This window comes from Vipera ursinii (genome assembly GCF_947247035.1).
Source record: "Vipera ursinii genome assembly, chromosome: 3".
Lineage (NCBI taxonomy): Eukaryota > Metazoa > Chordata > Lepidosauria > Squamata > Viperidae > Vipera > Vipera ursinii.
In genome coordinates, this window is record NC_139516.1 from 56,402,518 (window position 1) to 56,417,631 (window position 15,114).

Sequence of the window (15,114 nt, forward strand, 5' to 3'; positions counted from 1 at the left end):
CATATTACCCCATCGCCTTTATTTTTGGATAGCATGCCAAAAACTTTTAAAGCGTCTGGGCTAGGAAAGCTGGAATACTACATTCATTTTTCTGCGAATTATATTAATTTGAATGAGACTCCTGTTTAGACAATCTTACATAACTGCGCTAGTATCCAACGAAAGGCACTTAAATAGGCAGCTAGATCTGTACGCCATCAGCAGGAGAAGGACCCTTGAGTTCGTAATGCGCCGGAAGTTTATGGGGGTATCAGCGGGAGACGAATTCTACTAAGCTTTTAAGGGTAATAGAAAATCTGAAAACTTCCAGGGATTGCTACAGTTGAATGTGAGTTGCTGGATTCTGTTTGTTTTGATTTTTATCTCCTTTATAGTTTTCCCCAGGCGGTTTGGTACCCAGGAACGCAGAGAAAATAGCTCTGCCAAACGCAAAGCCTGCTCCCCTTTAAACATTAGCCATTGCAGTATGATTCTTTTTGTTAGAGCTACCATTTCTACGCTGCACAAATCCGGAGGACCGGTAGATGGCAGCAAATAGTTTCCTGCGTCTCTGCTATCTTCTGCAGGTTGTCTGGATTCTTGCAACTGAGACATGTCACCTATATTTTTTGAGCTTTGATGGAAGAGATGGTGTAGGTGGAGAAAATGTATCAGTTCTTTAAATTGACTAGTTGGCAACCTTTGGCTTGTTTTACTTTTTCACCATGGTTTCCCCAAAACAAAGTTAATAACTGGATTATTAAAATAACAGATCATATGTGACTTGTTCCCAACAGCTGTATTATAATGGCCTCTTTAAGGGTGCCCGTCATTGATGTCCAGGAAGACAATTTCAAGGAGCTCTGGCCATCCATGCTCTTGGCTATCAAAACTTCTAGCTTTATTGCTGTTGACACAGTGAGTAGAATTACTCTTTATTGGTTTTAACTTTGGAACAAGAGAAAAGGGAAATTGCAGTCAGACTCCTGAGAGTTAGGTAAAATTTATCTCTATTTTATGTAGTTGCATCTTCGATCGAAGACTGAAAGTGTTATCTTTATCCATAGGAACTTAGTGGGCTTGGAACAAGGAAGAGTTTGCTGAATCAGTAAGTACTGTGCTGCCACTCTTTCTCTTCTGAAGTCCTATGGTCAACGTGATATCAAATTCTGAATGATCAATTTGTTAATGTTGAGCCAAATATTTTATTCACAATACTTACTAAATATACTTGTCAGATTTTTAGATAGAAGCATTCAATAAGTATAAGCTTTAGATGGAATTGATGATTTGATTAAGATTATTTAAGCAGTTGTCCCTTCTGAAAAAAAAAGACTGTGTTAACTACAGGTATAGGCATCACTGCACGTGTCTAATACTCTTGGAATTGGGGAGGATCTTTGTCATGTTTAAAGTTAGGGGATGTAGTTAGGTCAATGACAAGATTCTGTCGTCAGATCAGAAATCATACCGAGTATTGGCAGCTACTTTATAATGATCAGATTATTGGTCCATCTAGATAGGGGTTATCATGCACTCTGCAGATTAAATTTTCTTTCTTTGCTTTTTATTAAATTGCCTAATGTTTATCACAGGTGCATTGAAGAACGATATAAAGCGGTTTGCAATGCTGCTAAAACACGCTCTATTTTGTCTCTTGGAGTTGCTTGTTTTAAACACCTTCCTGACAAGGTATGGTGCTCATCTTGTGTCTAGCCCTCTGTTGATATTTCTGTGAGGACAAGAGAATCCTACCTATGATGAATATTGAATGCAAACCTTAGAAACTTAATCTAAAGATGATGTCTGGTGTTACTAGCATTAGTTTATAAAACTTTTGAATTTTTGGGGTATTATTGTATTCACAGAAAAGAGAGAAAACCCAAATTTAAAACAATTATCCAAAAAAAAGAAAGAGTAGACACAAACAGTGCTGGAAATCTAACAAACATTTTATTTTGTGTTCAGCTATCTCAGTTAAGATTGCTTACTGTAGCTGAAATCAATGCTGGAGATTTTCTCTGCACAATAAATGTGTACATGCCATATACACATATCTGAATGTATGTATGAGACATATCATATTCCCAACAATAGTAATTGTTTCATTGGATTGGCTTTTATTTTGCAGACGGAGGACACATATCTTTCCCAGATCTACAACTTGACCTTGCTGTGTATGGATGATTATATAATTGAACCACAGTCAGTCCAATTTCTGGTGCAACATGGCTTTGACTTCAACAAGCAGTATTCTCAGGGCATTCCATATCACAGGGGCAATGATAAGGTACAAGGATTCCTTAATTTAAGGACTAAATCTGATGGAAATATAAGAAAGAAATTGGGAAATGGGTTTGGATTTCTTACCTAGTAGATTTCACAGAATATTTTGTTCCATAACTTGGTGAAAGTTTATTGTCAACATCAGGTTTAGAAACCAACCCAGGTCGAAGCTTTTTGATAAAAAGGTCTCATATTACTCTCAGCTATTGAAAGGAAAGTTACCAGTAGTAGCATTTTTCTGTGACATTGGAGACCTTACTGTTAAGGCCATTATTTAGATGATGTAGTTCTACATTCAGTCATTTAGTTGGTAGCTAACAAATGGTAAGCAAAACTTTATTGCCTATACAATACTTTACATTAGATTGTATTTTCTTTAGATAATAGGTCTAGAGGAGATAACTTTTGGCACCCCATTTGCCCCTCCAAATCTAAAGGACTGTCAGAAGAGGACTTAGTGGGATGCCTAAATAACATTGTTTCCATTTTGTTTACTCACAGGGAAATGAAAATCAGAGCCAGTCAATTCGTACTTTTTTCCTGGAAATAATTCGAGCAAGAAAACCTATCATTCTGCACAATGGCCTAATTGATTTAGTTTTCCTCTACCAGTGCTTCTATGCCCACTTACCTGACAATCTGGGCACTTTCACTGCTGACCTTTCTGAGATGTTCCCAGCTGGCATCTATGACACCAAATATGCCTCAGAATTCGAGGCACGTTTTGTAGCGTCTTACCTAGAGTATGCCTATAAGAAGTGGTATGTATCATTTAACATATGCTGTAAACACCCTGCAGATATTGGAGTTGTATTGCTCCTCTTCAGTTTCTTGTTTATATATAAAAAGATTTCAATATTCACATGACCAAGTAGGGTAAGAAGATAACTATCTTTATACCGATTAGTCAGGAGGCAGTTTTTAAGCTGCTTATAGATCATTCTCTTTATGTATATGTTGGGGCAAATATTTAAATTGAATGTAGTTCCAAAGCAGTGCTTTTGACATTTTTAAAAAACTCTTTTCCTTCTTTTGTGAAAATGGGAGGGAAAACATCAGAATAACTTACATAAATTTTGGTTGATTCACTAGCTAGCCATTTATGATTATCGCTGGCTTTATTACTGTTCTGAAATGAATTTTAAAGTCTTTTTTCACTCTGTGCGCTGGTGACTATACTGATTCAGAATAACGCTGAAGTGTGGCAATTAAATGCATGTCAATCTGCATTCTGTGTTCTCCATGTGGTCCAAAAATAGAGAAGGAGACATTGCATAACATGTTAGAGTGGAATAGGAATGGTAGGGTTTTTTCCTTTGGTTAAGTAACTAGAGGCAAGGCTCAGCAAGGCAGATATCAGGAAAAATGCTAGTGACAGTTAACTGGCAGTAGCATTTGTATAACTCTATCAGTAGACAAATTATACAGTTACCCAACAGCACTTCTGTATTAAATTTCAGCTCAGTGATAATTGTGTTTGTTTTGAATTTAATTTTTCCCCATCATACCTCTTTTTCCATGTTTTCTAAATCTTTTGTGTGATTTTGTAAAAGAAAAATCCTGAAAAATCACTGATTATCCCCATACATTTGCTATTATAATACTGCTCTTGATTTTCAGCAAACGAGAAAACTTCAGGTTGAAAGACTCTAAGAAACCATATCTCACCATAGAATTCTGCAGCTATCCTGCCAGCATGGATGCCTATGTTGAATATCGGTTCTGCTCTCTGCCTAATGTCAGCCTGGCTCAAACTGACAGCGCTAGCAAAATTGCCATCTGTCAGCCATTTTCGGTTAAGTATTATTGGCTCTTTCCTCTGCATATTAGGATCTTAAAAATCTCTATAAAACCAAATTGGAAATAACTCTTTTAGTGCCTCAGATGTTGATAGATACAGACTATGAAGACAAGCTGCCCCGAATAAAAGAAGTCTGTCTTGCTAGATCAGCTTTTCTGGCCATTAAAATATGCTACAGGGAAACCAGATATTTTTTAATTAAATGGGTTATTTTAAAAGAAAGAACAAAACTGGAGTTTTTTGCTTCATTGAGGAAAGAGCTACCTTGGGGGGGGTCCAAGTGAGGAGGTTTAGAATCAATGGTTATGCATAGTGTTGTTTTCTAGGAAAGATCGACTGGATTCCAGTCAATGCAAAATTTTCAGATTTTTTTAAAATCTATCCTAATAGTTCTCATTCTCCTTCACAGGCTTATGGCTGGTGCCCAGATGGGCTGAAATGTACACAATCTCACAATATTGATCTAATAATTAATGAAGATGAGAATCAGAAAGAGGGGAAGCGGAAGACAAGAAAACAGAAATGGAAACGGCGGAAGAACTTAGCAGAGTCGACGAAAGAAGTTGAACTGAGCAGCCCCATGGATGATGTAAAATTAGCTTGGAATAAGGAAAAAGGTTCCCCTTCCAAACAGTCCTGCCCTATTAACTTGATTGTTCCTATTGTAGATAGTGCAGATGCAGAAAGAGCATCTGGTAATGGGGAGACTTCAATGGATGTGGAACAAGAACTAGTTTCCCACAGTGCAGTTGATGCCAGTGTTGATGGCAATGTTGCCATTGCCATAGACAATGAGAATGTCATTTCTTCACCATTCAAAGACTTCCAGCAGGAAAAGGAAATAAAAAGTGAAGGAGCAGAGCCAAAAGCCCAGTTACAGAGTGATTCGCCCGTGACTTTGCCTGTCACAGATAACGTAGCACCATCTAACTGTTCACGAGGGAGTATTCACCGGGCTGGCTTTGATGCCTTCATGACAGGTTACATAATAGCATATGTCCAGATGCTCAAGAATGATAAACAGAGAGACTCAAATGATGGGCCTTGGTTACCAGATTGCCATAACAAATTGTACCTTAGTGGAAAGTCTGTGCCTCTTCAGATTGTGAAAAGTTTGTTTTCTAAATCTTCCAAAGCCCACAACCAAAAGATGAAATTGGCATGGGACAGTAGTTAGAAGCAAAACACCGTATCGCTCAGGATCACAGATAATGCTATTATTATCAGTTGTTTCCTCAAACCAGAGCTACTATAGAGACATTAACAAGACATGATAGAATATGTGCAGCAGCCTGAATATGGATTTATTTTTAAACGTTTGTAAAATTATGTATTAAATTTTCCCATTGGGGATAGATCCTTTATATTGCAGATGAAGCATTTTTTTCAGACACTTAAGCAAGCGCTTTCTTTTATAAGGCTTGTACACCACTTTAAAAAGTGTTTCCCATTTGTTTATGTATTCATACACAATGCCTCTTGAGGAATGGCAGTGCTGTACATGTATGAGAAGACAGATGGCATCAATTTTCAAAGCAGCCTTGTAAACTTTCCCAAAGAATCATCTGCATAAACATTCAGAGAAATGTTTTCTTTGTACCAGGGGGATTGTGGAAAAACATTTTTTACATGGATCACCTTGCACCATCCTCCATCCTAATGTTTATAAGATCAGGTAGTTAGCTGTATCCCTGTTCTCTAACTTCTGTGTCTTCAGCAGATGAGCTGAAGTCATTACAGCTCTCCATGCAGTCTAGATGCCTACTTTAGTAGACTTTCAGATTTATAGACTAGTACTTGTTTTTAAGCAGATGCTTAAAACAGCATTAGTTCCTTTTCAGACATCCCAGCTTGTAGAGCCTGACCAGAATAGGTAAGAAGTGCATTACCTACCTTTTTAAGCACTTGTGCATTCAAGTGAATATTTGAGAACAGTTATTACACAGGTGTCAAACTCAATCGCATCATGTGACATATCACGTTTTTTGCCTTTGCGGAGCTGAAGTGGGCGTGGCCTGCACATGACACATCCAGCCTGTGGGCTGCCAGTTTGACACTTGAGTTTATTTCTGTTCTTGCTTAACTTGTTCTTTATTACATTTGAATATTTAAGCCCCAACTCTGTATCACAAATTTCTAATCAGTTTCTGAAATTTTGTGAGGCTTTTGTTTTGGGGAATAGGAATGCAAATAACAGTATATCAAATATAAATTCATCTATTTTTATAGCAGCCCAAAAAGGAGACCGCAGCCATCTAAATCAACTACAAAGCTCTCAAGGCTTCAGAAATCTAATTCAATCTAAACTACCATAACATAAGGTGATATCTGATTTTCTTGTATTACAGTTTGTCATTAGCAAACAGCTGGTTGTCTCCTGTTTCTGGATATCCTTTTGAAATCACGCCCTCTAAACTGTTCTTACATGTGTTTTATATTATACTGTTTTGTTTTTAGTTATTTTAAATCCTTAAGATAGGACAACAAAAAAATAAGGAAAAGATAAGGAATTATTGCAGCCTTATTTTCTAAATGCAAATTAAGCTTTCTGTTGAGAAAAAAACAGTAATGCAGGATAGAGTTACAAATCAACATCTGGAAGGTCATAGGCTCCCAGTCCCATTCTAGTGTAATTATTCAGAGGGATATCTTTCTTCTGTTCCATCACCAATCTTTGTTGAAATAAAATATTGGTGTTTCACTTATTAAATAATGTTTAGCTTTTTGTATTAAAATATTTGACAGACTGGAGGCTTTTTAGCTGTTAATTTATTGTTGCAAGTCTTATTGTAATACAGATCGTGAAGTTATGTATTCCAGTTACACACAACAAAACAGTAATGAGATCTCTTGGAAGCTAAATAATGATTCTTTTATTAGTCTTATCTGTTCCAGATACACTGCTGGAAAGCACTGATAACAGCTTTATTGGGGTCAATAATGTTCAACTTATTAAAAACTGTTGCTGGGGAGAGCAATGAAGTAGCTAAAGCTTATCATTAATACCAAGTTAGAGAAACAAAAGCTCAAGCTAACTGAATAGCTCTAGCCAGATGTTATCAACATGTGGGATGGACAGCAAAATGACAAAATTTGAAATCAATGTAAAGTGATGCAGCAATCAGACACAAATTTTATATAAATGTTAATACTTACAAATTTTATTATTTATACGTTCACAGGAATTGAATAAAACTATAATTTTGTATCCATCTATATTCCAAACGTATTTGATATTTGAAGGATAACTGTTAAATGTGAAGTCAAGAGCTGTTTTTGGTATAAGAAAAATGAAAGCATTTAGACTGTTTTACTCTGTTTTCCTTTAAGGAGGTATAGAAATGAGGTGGCAGATTAAAAATGGTTAGTAGGTTTTATTGTACACTGCCCAGAATCCCTCTGTGAAGGAGATGGGCAGTTGTTAAGTAAGATAAATAACTTAAACAGCAGGGAGAAATTTTTGCTCAAAAAGAACCTTGAATCATTTAGTGAAAGTTGATTGGTAATTCTGTCCTTCATTAATGCAGTTAACTTGAAAACTTCAAGATGGATACATAGATTACTTAGAAAATAGAAATAACCAAATTAATAGAGCACTGATCTGTAGCACAAATGCAAATGCCTCAACAGGACAACTGTCCCGTTACTTGTTATATGAAAGCATTTAACTTACCAACAAGACAAGAAGACATTGGCTCCAGTTACTATCTTTTTAATATAAGGTAACTGCAGCTTACACACCATGAAATGTGACGTGTCTTGTCTAGAAAGAAATGTTAGGATAATCTACCATCAGCATTAATTTTTGGTGAATACAAAATTGAAAATCTGAAAAAGTGAAAGCACAATAAGGAATTTCTTCTGGAATGAGACAAAGACTCTCCTGGAATCTGACTGTTGTCACTTGCATAACAAAATACTGGAATGTGTGAATATTAAATCAGAATGGGTGTTTCCCAGAAATTGTTTAGAACCATTTTATATTGCTTCTTTGCGTCACACGTTTTGTCTTCTCAACCACAAAAACATATTTGTTTTTCTTCTGACAGTGAACTGGGGAATGGTTTACAAAAACTAATAAAGAAAATTTGCAGATATTTTAAACTACATTTATCTTTGGTTATTTTTTTTAGTCCCAGTGAAACATACTGCTTACGTAATTCTGGGGGGGGGGAATCAGACAATAAGAATCAACACACACAAATCAAGATTTGTTTTCTTAAACATTCATAAATATCTAAAGTATTAGAAAACTGCTTTTTCAAAAATCCTTTTCCTGGCAGTATTAAATTATACACATGCTATAAATTTTTTTCCTAAGCTTTAATGACAAAATTTAGCTATTTACAGACGGCAAATATTAAGACATAAAATTCCTTCATAAATATGAAAATAGATCTTATAAAGATCTATAAACCTTAAATCAAATATTTGGCTACCTCAAAGGTTATTTTTGCATAGAAATGTAGTGACATGCAGTATAAACAGCAGCATTAAGTGCAAAGAGGAATTATTCAAGTGTCTAGTTAAACTGGCAAGAAATACCAGTGTTCTTGGACAAGATCCAGCAACCAAGAATCCATAGTACACTTTTTTTCTACTCAGGCATCAATTTGTTACATTACATGTATTCACAGTCTTTCATCAGTTGACCACATGAATATCCTCTGATATGCTTATTAAATGTAATTTAGACAAAATTAATGAATTAAAAATCGACTGAAGATCTTACAAGTGTTTTCAGGTGGCTTGTCAAAAAGCAATATGCAAATCAAACATGCTGAAAAGCAAAACCATCTAGCATTGTTGTGTTTGTACAAATTATGCACTCATTTGGCCACATTCTGTAGAGTACAGATGATGGCCCATAGCTGCTCCTCAATGCTGGCTTTCCATGGTGTACCCCAGGGGTTTTCAAGCTTGGCCCTTTTATGACTTGTGGACTTCAACTCCCAGAATTCCTCAGCCAGCTTTGCTGGGAGTTGGTCCACAAGTCTTACAAGTTGCCAAGGTTGAAGACCCCTGGTGTACCCAAAGGATGTGATAATAGTGTTTACATGTTGTATAAAAGGACAGGTTACTTTTCTGTTTAACCATCCAATAACTGTAGTTTGCCTTCTAAAGCTCCTATGAAGCCAACTTTTATTAAATGGCAGTCTAGAAAGACTTACTTTTGCATCAAGGACCTAGGTTGTCACTAACACTCTACCAAGAAGGCAGAGCAACTGCAGTAGGAATCCATTATCCCCTAACAAGAGAGGGTACCACTTCTTAGAGTCTATAAAAAAACCAGGAAAATACAAAGGGGAGGGGGGAATGTGACCAGAATGGATGTAATTTGTCACATCTAGCCTTCAAAAGCAGTAAAAGTGAGATATTGAAAAGCTACAAGAATTATAAACTAATAATAAACTAATTTGAGTGAAGGAGTGGAATACTTTCTGGAAGTGAAATGGCCTCTGAGACACATTGCATGCTTGGTGCTTTCCAGAGCTGAGCATAAGTTACATTCAATTGTTTTGCTTTGGATGGGGTGGAGGAAAATGCTACCAAATTCAAAATCGCGCCACCTGTTTAAGTGGTTATACTTTTTAACTGTTTAAATAAAGCAGCCTGATAATAACCACTAGGATTCTTTATCACTAATTCTGAAAGAGGAAACAACTGAACTAGAATATGGTGCTACTTTAGAAATTTTCAAATGAATAGTTGAGAAGACAATTTTGTTCTCCAGCTTGAGGCTGTCATCAACTTCTATAAACAAACATAGCTTGCAAAACTGGTCTGCTCAATATTTGTGACCCTGCTTTTATTGCTTCATATTTTGTGAGGATTTGCCCTTTCTATAGTTCAGTTTTGAGGAATGAACATGAGGAAATCTATGTTCACCAGAAATAATTTCAAGTGTATTCTAACTAGAGGCAAGATCTGGGAGTTTAATCCTTTTTATATAATCTATATTAACTCCTATTAAGTTCTGAGCATGTAATGCTGGTCTGGATGTGCTAGTTCTGTAGCTACACTTTAAAATTCACTTTCCATTTGAGAAATTTCAAGCAACCTATCTACAGAATTTATATAAATTGTACACATGGACCATGTTTAAATTTGAGTGAAGCACATAGACTAATTGAAGATATGCATGCAAAACTGGATTTTTAAAAGATGTTGACGAGAGTTCTTCCATGCCAAACATTTGATGGTCATGTGTTTCATGCTTCTACAATAAAGGGAATGAGGTTACTGAAGAGATAAAAAATATTCATCTCATTTTGTTTCATGAACAATTTATTCAAAAAAGGAACTTTGCTGTTCCTTCAGTAAAATGGCTGATGGAAAATTTCCTTACCAGCAAATAAAACCTGGACAAGCAACTAATAATTTAACAAGGAATGCCTGAAATAGGAATGTGCTCAGTGCCTCCACTGTTTGCAACTGGACTGGAAAAGTTAAGGAAGCTCTTGTAGCCAAATCTCAACTCATTTAATAATTTTTATAGAATTTGGAGTCATATTCTTCCTGTTCATTTATAGCAAGAGTGGGGAAGTATCATTGCAAAACATTCTATTTTGGTTGATCCAAAATAGGATATTGTAGAAATGAATCAATTCAAAAATGATTTCTTCCAATCATGGACCAAGGTTTTTTTGAGTATGGTAGAAATGGTTTGATATGTTGAACTACTTCCAGAGTAACTGATTTTGAACCTGAAATTCCCATGACAAAAAGTCTTGTATATGTTTTGGGGCAACCTGTAATAATAATGGACTGCAACTCATCAGCCCTTGTTAATGGCCAGAACAGTTGTGGTTGTAGTCCAGTAATATCTAAATCAACTGTCCTTAACCTTAAGCAACCTCAAGTATAAACTTCTATTCCCAGAATATTCCAACAATGGACATTGTTCAGAATACTGGGATTTAAACTTCATACTTTGAAGGTTGGCCAGGGTAAGTAAGACTAGTCCAGGACAGTTTGCCCCTGACTCAGGCTACTTGTTATTTTAAATATTTTCCACATAAATATCTATTGCTGCTCAGCATTTTTACTGCTAATGAGACAAAGATTTTGAAGGTTCAAGGAGACACTAAGTTTTAAAAAAAATTTAACAGAACGTAAACAGTATGAATAACACAAATAGAAATATGGAGAGATGTCCATAATCTCACTCTCTCTATATAACTGTGACCCCGCATGAATCAGGCATTCAACAGCAACCCTTATTCCTGTATTAGTTTCTTCCTGAGGTATGCTGAGAACTCTTTTCACACATCCTTGCATGCATACGATCTCTCATAATACGTTTTAGAATTTTCAAATGGACTGGTTACATTTCTATACTGTTTCAGAGACATTTGACACAGGAAGTTAAAACCATAGTTAGGAGTGTACCATCTCAATCATCCAATGGCTGGTTTTTAAATGTCACATTTTGGCTGTCCACTTATTGATGCTGGTGTGTCTGAAGGCAGCAGAGAAACATTTGAAGTGTCACTGTCCACCACTTCAAGGAAGGTGGAGTCTCTGCCTTGCTCTGAGGAAGGATTAATACTGAGCAACCGTTTAGAAGATTCCAATTTGGTGGAAGGAATATTCCTTTGAGTTTCATCTTCCACCTCCATTTCTTCAGAGGTGGTACAGCTCATGAACATTTCTGGGAATGGATTTTCTGGGTAGTCTAAGATATTAGCCACTTGGCCAGAAGTGTTTTGCAGCACTTGTCCCTCAGGCTTCCCAAGTTCTGGCTCTTCAGCTGAACATTTTACAGAATACCCATTTTTGTTTAGAGGCTCCAGTTCATCAGAACAATCCATTTCCTCCTCTTGCAGAAGCAGAGGATGAGAGTCCTGCCTGCATTGTTTAACCTGAAAAGGAGGGATCTCAGATACACCATACTTACTACTGCATAGTAGCCTCTGGCGCACCTCAGCCCCTAGCTGCGTGGGATCACAGCTACTGATTGTTGAAGAGAGATCTCCAAATGTACTATAATCTTTATGAACAAATTCAAGAGAAAATGGAAGTGATCTGCTTCTCCTCACAGGAAGGAAAGAAGAGTCTTGCCAATCACAGGCATAGGTGTGCTTGAATAGTGGCTGGCTCATATTTAGACATCCCGTGGCTTCTGGAGAGTGCAGGTCAAATACAAGAGATATCACGGATTTGCTAGGCAAGTCAAAAAATTTTATCTTCCCCCCTTTCAAGTCTTCCCTAGAATTGAAGGGGTTGACTTTTCGACTTCCCCCTTTGCTTGGTGTATAATATGGATCCTGAACATTTATCTTGTGGGAAGGTTTCCGAGAGAAGATGTCTGACTGACTGCGTGATAGCCAGATGTTGCGCCGTGGCCGGGGTGATTTAGGTGGAATCTTGTCATCCAATGAGCTCAGCCTTTTGATACCTTGTCCCCTCTCTAGCAATCCTAAAAAATAAAATCAGATTTAAATCCACACATTACATCAGTGACAAAGCTAGACTCATATACACTCACAGGGAGAGATAATCAATATATACTTGCTGTTCTCATATCCTCCACAACCATACACCCTTAGGAAGTTTACAAATTCTCATAAAGCTCTACTTTTTTTCAATCTCAAATAAATTTTGTAGAAGCCATTTCTGTAGATAGAGAATGCAATCCATTACGTATTGTTATATTTTGTCTTTACACTCTTCTACAAGTCTTCTATCCTTCAAATGCATAGACATATTTAGAAATAGCTAATATGACAAAAATATATTCTTCCGATTGTTTGTATACCCTAAAAGTCTTCCCAAGAGTGAAAGTTAAAGAGGACACTCCCCTTTTAATTAACTATACCACATTCCATGCTATTAATGACAATAGTTTCCAGAAGTGAGGTTTCCCTGGAGCAAAAGACACCCTTATGCTGTGAAAAGGGCAGGCAAACAATAATACTTCCCTGTGGAAGTGGTTATTTTTCCACATCAGCCTTGAAACAGCACATTGTCCAATGTAGAAACTAGGATACACAGCACTTGAGCTTGGGGAAAAAATCTGTTAAATACATTTAAATAAAAAGTCACTAAACAAAGCAGCTATAAATATTAAGGTCAGATGGAAAGTGTTTAGCTACATTACAAAAAAATTCTCTCCTTTTAAGATATTTGAGTTTATGTTTACATTTTCCTAAGCATAACACAAAGCACCCTGATACTTTAAAACAAGAATGGATAACCAGCGTATAGCCTACAGCAGGGATGTCAAACTGCCGGACCGCAGGCTGGACGCACCATCCGGAAGACGCGCCCATCCCATTGCCGGCAATGGCGAAAAGGCTCTGATACGTTGCGCGATGTCATGTGACACGTCTGGCCTATAGGATCTCAAGATCATGCCATCAAAATTTTGGAACATTCTGATTTGGATAATTTAAGAGTGGGAATAGTACCATTTTACCTCCTGAAAACCTCACACTCCTATTCAGTGCTTTTTTTGTAAAAGAAAAAGGTGCTGGAACTCACACATGTCATACAACCCGCCTTGCCTACCCTACAAGGTTCCATCCAAAAAAGGTGTCGGAACTCCATTCTGAGCGTTCTATGACAAAAAAAAAAGCCCTCCTCCTATTCCATTCTTCCCTCTGGAAGCCAAAATCAGCAGTTTTTTGTGGGACAGATAGTCCTCATTTAGCAACTATCTCATATAGTAACCATTTAGTTACAATGGAGATGAAAACCTAACTTTATGATCAATCCTTATGTTTATAATCTTCACGGGTCTGTAAAGTTAAAGGAAAGCTAAAGTAAGATCATAAACACAGTCACAGTTTCACTTTGTTTAACGACGAAGTTGCAAATCCCAATTGTGGTTGCTAAATGAGGACTACTGAATCAGGGAAATGAAACAATGGGAATGGTAATTTGCCCCCTAGATGTTTCCAAAAGTCTTCCAAAAACACCAACATTTATAGTCACAGTACTTTCAGCAACATCCCATCACCAGATTGTTTCCAGTAGCACTCCAAAGATCATTTTAATTTAATGTTTATATGTTTCATTTGTATTATGTTACCACTGCTAAAATTAAGTATCTGGTATTGATTTAAAAATCTGTTGTAAAAAATCCAGGGTCTTCATGGATTTCCTCATGTTTAAGAGCCGTTTCATATGGGTTTCTGTTAAAAAAATGTAAATACATCTTTTGGCCTGAAAACTATGCCAAGCTTTCCAAGGCATATTGAAAGCTGCATTCATAAATATGGACTTGCTTTTGGGAGAAATTCTAAGGAATGAGATGGATGCTTAAGCATCTATTTTGCTCAATATACAAAATTAAGGACCATGTTTTGCTCCTTAAACTCCAAAAAGCCTTCCAATAAAAGGAGGTCCAACCATTGTCCCAATCTTCTCTTGGGATCACAGAAGACACATGCTTGTGGAGTACAATTTATATATCTGGTCCTTAAGAATGAAATGAGTGGCAAATTCAAGATTTAAACTGGCTCAGCTACGGAATTCTAACATAACTAATTTAAATTTCCCATCTAAATGAAAAAAAATGTCTTAAATCTTTATACTGTGGTCATAGCAGTAAAACCCAAAAAGCCATAATTTAGAATTTTGTTTTAATCTCGCCTTTATTACATTATAAGTTAACGCAAAGCCATGAACAAACATAATACTCCTTTCTCCTCCTATTTTCTTCAAAATAACAACTTTTTGAGGTGGGTTGGGTTAAGAGAATGTGTCAACCAGTTGGCTTTTGGATTGCCCAAATTTTAATTCAGCCTCCATCTTTTTTTCTTTTCTATTTTTAAAAGTTGCTGCAATTCAAGCTGATAATAAATATCTCACAAGACTTATGGTGATTCAAAATAAGATATCCCAAGCCATAAAGAAAAGCACTTAATTTGGACTAAACTCCAAGAAAAGTTTATACCAAGGACTCATGAGACACAAAAATCCTTGAACATTTTCTAAAATTATACATCATAAGCAATGATCAGAACATAAAAAGCTGCAGTAATAATAATAAAAGTAATAATAATTACTTTTGTAATATTTTTCTTAGCCATAGAGTTAGA

At 36.4% G+C, this 15,114-nt stretch overlaps 2 protein-coding genes across 3 annotated transcripts in view; one reads left to right on the forward strand and one right to left on the reverse strand.

Annotated features, from left to right (window-relative positions):
* Positions 1-21: 21 nt before the first annotated feature.
* On the forward strand, positions 22-5,430 carry TOE1 (target of EGR1, exonuclease). Of its 2 annotated transcripts, XM_083359582.1 has the most exons (8): positions 22-328; positions 777-897; positions 1,047-1,087; positions 1,575-1,671; positions 2,111-2,269; positions 2,767-3,026; positions 3,886-4,060; positions 4,476-5,430. In XM_083359582.1, exons 2-8 carry the CDS (start codon positions 787-789, stop codon positions 5,241-5,243), a joined length of 1,611 nt encoding a protein of 536 aa, XP_083215708.1. In that variant the 5' UTR covers positions 22-328; positions 777-786; the 3' UTR covers positions 5,244-5,430. The 2 variants fall into 2 exon arrangements, with proteins under 2 accessions (XP_083215708.1, XP_083215709.1); XM_083359583.1 differs by having other exon boundaries at positions 22-897.
* Positions 5,431-6,436: 1,006 nt separating this feature from the next.
* The window catches only part of TESK2 (testis associated actin remodelling kinase 2), a 63,194-nt gene continuing 54,516 nt past the window's right edge, over positions 6,437-15,114 (reverse strand). The window contains exon 11 of the mRNA XM_083359581.1: positions 6,437-12,488. Within this exon, the coding sequence (XP_083215707.1) occupies positions 11,485-12,488 (1,004 nt within the window). The 3' untranslated portion in view covers positions 6,437-11,484. The remainder of the gene's footprint in view (positions 12,489-15,114) is intronic.